This window comes from Bison bison, unplaced genomic scaffold, assembly GCF_000754665.1.
Source record: "Bison bison bison isolate TAMUID 2011002044 unplaced genomic scaffold, Bison_UMD1.0 scf7180017864366, whole genome shotgun sequence".
Lineage (NCBI taxonomy): Eukaryota > Metazoa > Chordata > Mammalia > Artiodactyla > Bovidae > Bison > Bison bison.
Window position 1 is genome coordinate 1,799,202 of NW_011494938.1, and position 9,348 is coordinate 1,808,549.

A 9,348-nucleotide genomic window follows, 5' to 3' on the forward strand; every position below is an offset into this window, starting at 1 on the left:
AGCCAATCTGACATCAATTCCCTGAGAAATGGTAGCCTCCTTCTCCCCCAGGTAGCAAAGACCACTGCCATAGCCTGCCTGCCATCTACTGAGGGGTATTGCTCTAGGACCTTTTTGCTTCAGATGTGTAAGATTTCATGTCCAATAAACTGCTGATGTCTCTCTGTCGCTGTCTCTGGGCTCTTTCTTCCGTCTTGAGGCTGGTCATCCACAAGGCTTGCAGGGTGCTGCCTAACACTACCTGATAGAGCTTTTGAGAGGATTTGAATGAAATTATACCTGGAAAAAACAGTCCAGTTACTGGCACACAGTACGTGCTAAATGAATGTTAGGTATTAAGGAGATAACCACAGCTCTGACGCAGTACAGTGACTCTTTATCACAGCTGCACGTCATACCTGAGGTGTTTCTTTTCCAAAATTATTCAAGCCGAGGCCCAGCTGCAGATATTCTATGATAATTGCTCTGGGACAGGGCACAGTTTAGGTACAAGTGAAGATGATTAAGCAGGTGATTCTGCTGTGCAGCCAAGGTTGAAACCCATTGGCTTAGGAGGTCCAAGGATAAGGCCAGAAACTGTAAATCCTTATCACTGGCTACATACCAGGCAGACCGCACACAGAGAGGAAGAGGGAGAGAAGAAAACTCAAAATACTTCAGTGAGGTTTTAAAAGAAGCTTGAAAAATGATATCTTTTGTCAATAGCGTATGTGTGGGTGCCACAAAAGATAAATAAAAATGACCAACCTCACTGAAATGAAACAAGTCTGTGAAAAACAAGAGTTCTCACCTGTCCAAATGGCTAGGGAGACCTACTGCCATGGCTGAAAGACAGAAGAACACACCCAGATTAACAAGGAGGCAGTCATTTAATGCAGAGATCCAGTTAACATAAAGAGACAGGTTGAACAACAGACAGGACTTCAAACAATACTGCATAGTATTACAGGGTAACTCTTCCACGGTTGGTCTGTTTCTCTTATGATTTCGATTCCAGTATAAAGAAGGAGAAGAGACTTCAATTAAAAATAAATAAGGCAACAGAAGAATCTTCCTGTAACAAAAAACATCAACAAATAATGCACAAATATTTGGAGCTGACACAACAAGACACCATTAGGACAAGTTCTGAAGGTGCAGCATGAAAATTTAACAAGCATGGTACAACAACCAGAAAATTATACTCGCTTTGTTATGAATCCTTTTGCAAATAGAAATGACTCTCGGGTAATTGTTATATACAAACTTTCTGAAATAAGTGGCAATCGTACAAATTTTTCCATTGCAGTTTCCTCTCTTTCTAAACCGAGAAATGTTCCATGGCACTGTTCCCTAACTCCTCATAGTCAAAGCATAAATAGTCATTAAAGCACTTGAATCCACAGTAGTCTTGTCCTTAGAAAAGTATGGAGGTTTTGCATGATTAGATATCAGTCATCCACAAGGGGCTGGCAGGCAACAGACTGGAATGTAAAAGACGGTATTTGTGCTTGGGATCCTGACTCAAACTCTGGTCCGTCCCCTTCAAGAGTCGTCCGCACTGTGGACGGGGCCACCAAGCAGTGAACTTGAGTGTGGACAGTCATACCGTGGAGTCCCTGCCAGACTTTAGATGTGCAATCTTGGTCCGGCTGATAAATGGGTAAGCAATGCAGAGACCTCCAGCTGCCACAATAAAGCCTAAACTGCACCAGGCACAAAAGATAGACCAGCTGTAGCCGTGTTCCACATCATCAGGCAGGCTATAAATTAGCTTCGGGAGCCGGTTCAAATCATAGGAGATGCTGGCAGCGTAAGTGCAGAGGGAGATGGTGCAAAATATTCCTATAAATAATACAAAGAGAGCAGAGTGATCCGTTACTGTTTTGCCGGCTACAGGCAAATGCCAGACAGGCCTTTGTGAACATCAGATCAACAAATGAGATGATGAGTCCAAATTAATAAAAGATCCACAATTCTTTCACTTGAATTACTTCATTCAACAAACATTGGCAAAACCTTTATGTGCCAGACTGTATGCTAGGTTCTGGAGACACAGGAGTGAAAAACAAAAGATACAGGAAATTCTGGTAACTTGAATTATTCAGAATTATCTAAATTAAATGGTATGTATATATGAATTTTTTTCTTCTTAAAAACTTAGAAATTTTGATTATTTTTAAGGAAAAAATCTTCTATAATCACTCAACCCTAATACAAACATTTTCATTTCCTTTTTATTATTTTTGTTTATTTTATTTTTGGCTGCACTGGATTTTCTTTGCTGTGTGCGCACTTTCTCTGATTGCAGTGAGCAAGGGCTACTCCCTAGTCGTGGTGATCGGGCTCTAGGGTGCCAGATCGGTAGATGTGGTGCTCGAGGAATGTGGGATCTTCCTGGACCAGGGATTGAACCTGTGTCCCCTGCATTGGCAGGCAGATTCTTAACCCCTGGACCATCAGGGAAGTCCCAAGTCTCATTTCCCTTTGTTCTATACCTGAGTTGATGCATTTTTAGAGAGCTGCAGTCATACCAAGTCTTTCTTTTTCAATTAACATTATCCTTGAAATGTATCTGGTTGTCTGTGAATAATATCTCAAATTAATTTTTACAAGTTTCTTTTAAGGCACAGAGCTTGGCACGTTCTAGGGCTTCAAAAATCTTTTTTTTTTAATGAATGGATACAAAAATTTTAAATAATATAAATTAAATCCAAGAAGCTGGAGTTGATGTAAAATAGCTGACATCATATATAGGAGATCTATAACTCAACCGCTCAGAATGCAGGTAATTTGGGTGGCTTAAGGAAAATGAGAGTCCCTTGGACTGCAAGGAGATCCAACAAGTCCACCCTAAAGGAGATCAGCCCAGGGATTTCTTTGGAAGGAATGATGCTAAAGCTGAAACTCCAGTACTTTGGCCACCTCATGCAAAGAGTTGACTCATTGGAAAAGACTCTGATGCTGGGAGGGATTGGGGGCAGGAGGAGAAGGGGACGACAGAGGATGAGATGGCTGGATGGCATCACTGACTCGATGGACGTGAGTTTGAGTAAACTCTGGGAGTTGGTGATGGACAGGGAGGACTGGCGTGCTGCAATTTATGGGGTCGCAAAGAGTTGGACACGACTGAGCAACTGAACTGAACTGAAGGAAAATGAACAATTTAATTTGTTCATGTCAACATGTTATATACAATTGTCCTTTCAGAACACTAAAATCAGCATTCTGATAAAAATGCTGCAAAAGCCCAAAAGACAGGATTCTTAGTACTCATGGATGTAGATGGTTCTATTTCACCACAGTGAACCCCAAGGATGCTCCTTTTTGGTAGGCATGGGATTGCAATAAGGCAGTTGCCGAGCTGAAGGTGGGTCATAAATACAAAAAGCCAGTCAAGTATCAGAATGTTTCGTTCTGTTCTGAGTCCTACATATCTGTTTTTAGTATTTTGGTTTATCCTTGTGTACAAAGGAGGTTGTATCCATTTGCTGGAAAATTGCTTTGGTAACCTTAGGGATCTCTGCAGCATCTCCATAGGATTCGGAGACAGGTTTGGAACTGTAAAGAGAAGGTGAAAAGTAACAGACCGCTATATCCCTTTTTAATAGAGCTTTGGGGATCAGAAACACCAGAAGAAAACAAACTCAGAACAGGCAGCAGCCAGGAGGAAAGAAAGATCACCTTCATGCCTCCTTTTTTCCCCTTAATGACATTTTTAAGTGATAGAATTTGTCTGCACTTAAATCGCATAAGGATACATTGCCTGAATCCTTTTCCAAATGTGCATTTAGAAATGTTTTAAATGAAAAGGACACTTGATCTGAGGTGATTCGATATCTCCTACTCTTGGCATAATTATATTTTTAGACTCTAAAGCAATTATGTTTTATAAAATCTTGTTTTCTGACTTCTTGCTCCAAATTATTATGGTAAACACATTGGCTTTTTCAGTTCTCTAAAGAAAGATCATGATGGAACTAAGTCTTTCATAAAGGATTGGTCCAGTTAAAACCAGAATACTACTCTGCTTTTTTTCAAACCATGTAAAGAGCAAATGTTCTTGCATCTACATGAATGTTTTCACTGGCAGCAAAACAAAGACAATGTTTTATATGTAACAAGGCCAGTCTAATGAGTGCTGGTAATAGAACAATAGGCAGAAGAATTTGATCTCTAGAGTATCAACAGGTAAAATACTAAAAATAGAACAGTAACCTGCTCACAGGAGAACCAACTCTAATCTGCATTTATCTGTCTGCACACAGCTGAGTGCTTGAAAGTGAAGCTTTTTACAAGTAACATATTTTTAATGACCTCAGAAAGTATGAGTTCAAACTAAGACTTTTAAGCAGCCTTTGATGTTCAAATGCATTGGGCTGGGATGCAAATAATATGTATTCTGGTCCCCAGCTCTGCTACTAATCACTGTGTGACCTTGAAATTACCTAACCTCTCTGAGTTTCGTCTAGGAAAGAAAATGAGGGCTTGGTTCCTGAAGTCCCTCCCTGTGCCAATTTTCAGAGACTGTATTATTCCACAATATAGCATAGAGCCAGGCCATTTCCCAAAATTTCCTAGTGAATCTAGTACTCAGTATTATACAGCTAAATAAAAATCGATTTTCTTTCTGCACGTACTCCTTTTGATTTTATACTAAACTTAGATTTTATTGGCATCTCTCCCCTGCCAACACCCAAAACTGCTTTGAGTGAAATGAATTTTTTTTTCCTTGGTTTCTCCTCATTTTATTATATAAACAATGATTGTACAACAATTAGAAAATGCACATAATACAATATCGTGATGGTTTTTGCCATACATTGACATGAATTAGCCACGGGTGTACATGTGTCCCCCACTCCCCATCCTGAGCCCCCCTCCCGCCTCCCTCCCCATCCCATCTTTCTGGGTTGTCCCAATGCACCAGCTTTAAGTACCCTGCTTCATGCATCGAAACTTGGGCTGGTCATCTATTGAGTGAAATGAATTTCAGCGTAACAACACCAGCTCATACTGAATAGAAAAAGATTGTAACCTGAGGATTTAATCTCTCTCTGCCCTGAGTGTCATGCCCAGGGCACTTAGTTTGTGCTTACCTCATGGACACTGTGAATGATATCACTAATAATAGTTTTTTTTTTCCCCCCACCAAGTTGCCAGAGAGCTGAAACTCCCCTAAAATGTATACATTTGTACCCACACCCAGGAGCAAAAACTGGCAAATTCATGGGATGCTTTTTGGCTACTGACCTCACCCTTGGATCCATCTTGCCTCGCAAACATGACTGCTTCTTTGTCTTATTTGTATTTCTTATTTTTATTTATCTTATCTTGAAATATACACATCTCTGTGCCACTTAAGTTCTTTCTGGAATAGGACATCACCAAACCTTGATGAAAACCTGCTTTATTTCCTTCTGCCTTTACTCTCTCAGCTGGGATGGGGTAGAAGAGACTCCATGAGCCCATAAATATGCCTGATTTCTACCCCTCCCCCTCCCCACAACTGTCCCCAGAGGCTGCTCTTCTGGGGACGTTGTTTTCTCCCTCCAAGATGCTCTTGAAGTGGTTCTGAGTGAGAGAAAAGTAAAGATGAGCCAAAGAGCATATCTAGGAATTTCCCCTTTCTGGACCCTCACAGCTCTAAGGAAGTTTGCACGCACATAGCTGCCACAGCTCTTATTCATGGGCTGGGCAGCACTGTTTCTGATTATTACAAAGAAATGCAGGGACAGGAGACAAAGCAGTGTTTCCAGTGCTTGAAACCCGCTTTTGGAAAAGAGGCCTACTCCATTCAAGATATAAGAAGAAGAAAGAAAAACCCTTCTAACTTCAAAGACGCTAAGGAAAAGTGTTTAAAGGACGAAAACATTTTTGGTGCAGCTAGATTAGTAGTCTTGGTCAGTTTTGACCCTGTTGAATTCTATTTTATTTCCCTACACATGTCTTATAGTCTTCATGTGTGTTAGTTGCCTGGGTTGCCTTAAGAAAGTAGCAGCAGTCTGGATGGCTAAAATAACAGAAATTTATTTTATCACAGTTCTGGAGGCTAGAAGTCTGAGATCAAGGTCCTAGAAGGGTGAGTTTCTTGCAAGGTCTCTCTCCTTGGCTTAAAGCTGGTGGTCTTCTCCCTGTGCATTCACACGTCCTTCCCCTGATAACTATTTGAGTCCAAATTTCTTCTTTTTTATAAGGACACCAATCACCTTGGATTAGGGCCCACCCTAATGACCTCATTTAGATTTAATTACCTCTTTAAAGACCCTGCCTCTAAATACAATCACACTCTGAGGTTCTAGGAGTTAGAACTTCAACATATGAATGGGAGGCGGGCCACACAATCCAGCCCATAACATTGTGTGCATGTGTTCAATGTATGAAGTACATTTCTATCCCTTTTATCAGATCAGATCAGATCAGTCACTCAGTCGTGTCCGACTCTGCGACCCCATGAATCGCAGCACGCCAGGCCTCCCTGTCCATCACCAACTCCCGGAGTTCACTCAGACTCACATCCACCAAGTCAGTGACGCCATCCAGCCATCTCATCCTCTGTCATCCCCTTCTCCTCCTGCCCCCAATCCCTCCCAGCATCAGAGTCTTTTCCAATGAGTCAACTCTTCGAATGAGGTGGCCAAAGTACTGGAGTTTCAGCTTTAACATCAGTCCTTCCAAAGAAATCCTAGGGCTGATCTCCTTCAGAATGGACTGGTTGGATCTCCTTGCAGTCCAAGGGACTCTCAAGAGTCTTCTCCAACACCACAGTTCAAAAGCATCAATTCTTCGGCGCTCAGCCTTCTTCACAGTCCAACTCTCACATCCATACATGACCACAGGAAAAACCATAGCCTTGACTAGACGAACCTTTGAGGCCTAAGCAAAACTTTACTATTTTAAGAGTTATTTACTCAGTTCGATCCCTGGGTTGGGAAGATCCCCTGGAGAAGGGAAAGGCTACCCATTCCAGTATTCTGGCCTGGAGAATTGCATGGACTATGGAGAAGGCAATGGCACCCCACTCCAGTACTCTTGCCTGGAAAATCCCACGGAAGGAGGAGCCTGGTAGGCTGCAGTCCACAGGGTCGCTAAGAGTCAGACACGACTGAACAACTTCACTTTCACTTTTCACTTTCATGCATTGGAGAAGGAAATGGCAACCCACTCCAGTGTTCTTGCCTGAAGAATCCCAGGGACGGGAGAGCCTGGTGGGCTGCCATCTCTGGGGTCGCACAGAGTCGGACACGACTGAAGCAACTTAGCAGCAGCAGCAGCATAGTCCATGGTGCCTCAAAGAGTCCGACAGGATTGAGCAACTTTCACTTTCTTTCACTTTCACTCAGTTGCTCAAGAGTTATTTATAAGTGGAATTCCCTGGCGGTCCAGTGGTTAGGACTCTGCACTCCCACTGCCAAGGACACAGGTCCCTGGTCAGGGAACTAAATTACCACAAGCTGTGAAGCGTAGCCAAAAAATAAAAAAGAATTATTTGTAAGCCCCTCCTAGGTTCCAGACCCAGTTCTGATTATCATAGAGGTAGCTGAGTTGAATGAGTTCTTAATGGTCACAGCTATCATTTTCTTGACACTAATGTGATCATGAACCCCAAATGTTCTTTCCATTCACTTCCAAGCACGCATCTCAGGGAAAAGGAGTAGAGACCCCTCCCCACCCCAGACTTCCTGTCAGTTCCACATGGGGCCTAACAGCACAGAGGATATGGGAGTCAGCAAAACCTGCTGAACAAAACTGAGTTCTGCAATGCAGTGAGTTCTACACACCTAAGAACCAATTCATTCCAAACTGCCTTCTGTAAGATTTACCTTGGAAAAGGAAATGGCAACCAACTCCAGTATTCTTGCCTGGAAAAATCCCATGGACAGAGGAGCCTAGCGGGTCACAGTCCATGGGGTCACAAAGAGTCAGACATAACTGAAGCGACTTAGCATGCAAGGTTTATCTAGGTAGCAAGTTATTTCAGATAATGTTGCCTTTTTGTCAGTAGCAACTTAGTTAATGCAAGATACGGGATGAGGGCATGGAAAGATAAGGTACCAACCTTGCATTTCAAAGTTCTAAATCAAATGATCCTTTTTAAAAATCCACGAGGAGAGAGGTCACCTCTCTTTCTTCTTCTCTTAGACTTTTCCTTCATTTTCTCCTCTCTCCTGACCAACCAGGAGCTCCCTGGGGCAACCACTGACACTTTTCAGCCCAGCTAGTGGTGCCAAGGGAAAGGAGTTTATAAGTCCCAAGCCTCTGTCCTGGCTATTGCTGGTAGCATCATCAAAAGGGTGAATAATTACTGGTTCTGAAGAGCCCTGTAGGCAGTTACTTTTCTTATAAAATATTAAAAGGTTTTCTGCCAAAATTCTTAATTAGAAGATACGGTGAAATCACAGAATTACAAGACTGGAAGGGATATTTTCAGATCAGGAAAGAAGTGAATTTATGCTGCATCTCAGATCATCAACCTAATTTCCTTCCCTAAACTCTTCTCAGTGCCCATGGCCAGCTGGTACAGTATAATTAGGGTAACTGGGCCCACTCTTCTCACCATCCTCCTTTGATGTGCTTGAAAGGCAGAAGAGAGCGAAAGTTGCTTCATCCTGGTTAGCCTGTTTGATAAATAACGTAGCTGCAACACCCAAAGGCATAAACATTGATTTTTTTTTCCCCCCATTCCTTCAAAAGATGGCCTGCCCATCATTCTGGTCTCTGCAATTCCACACACACACAAAAAGCTTCATGCTACTTTTCACACAGATTACTCAAAGAGCGATTGCTAAGTTGCCTTAACTAAATGACTGGGCAGGACTAACAGAGACAGATGACACTTCTTGAAAAAGTCAAATACATGATCCACAGGCTGTAACTACTAAACCCAGAAAGCATGCAATTGTCTTCTGAGAGATTGCAACAGTGTAATTGACCAGCAAATCTTGGCCTGATGTGACACAAGGCTATTGACAGTCCTTATTGATCTTGCCTAGTGTGAATATTCATATGTTTGGCTGCAAAAATGTTAATGTATTTGATTTTAGACCCTGCTTATGGTGTTAGATAATACAGAATACATGCACTATATTACCTTTCTAAAAATCTAAAAAATATATATTTTTAAAATCCTGAATTCCAAAGTGCACCTGGCGCCAAGAGTTTCAGATATAGCATTAAGAACCTATAGTTTTAGGAAATAATCAATAGATACCCTAGATAAGTCAATACATCTAAAGAGGAGGCCTTTTAAAAAAACAAAAATTGAATGTATTGAAGCAAAACAATGGATTGCCTAATGTGGGTGTTACCCATCCTGGAACTTGGCTGGGGTGGCCTGGACTGTTTCTTCTTTCTCTGCTGTCCCAAAAG

At 41.9% G+C, this 9,348-nt stretch overlaps 1 protein-coding gene across 1 annotated transcript in view; it reads right to left on the reverse strand.

Moving 5' to 3' along the window:
• Positions 1–850: 850 nt before the first annotated feature.
• The window catches only part of TMEM178A (transmembrane protein 178A), a 21,653-nt gene continuing 13,155 nt past the window's right edge, over positions 851–9,348 (reverse strand). The window contains exon 4 of the mRNA XM_010855561.1: positions 851–1,824. Within this exon, the coding sequence (XP_010853863.1) occupies positions 1,583–1,824 (242 nt within the window). The 3' untranslated portion in view covers positions 851–1,582. The remainder of the gene's footprint in view (positions 1,825–9,348) is intronic.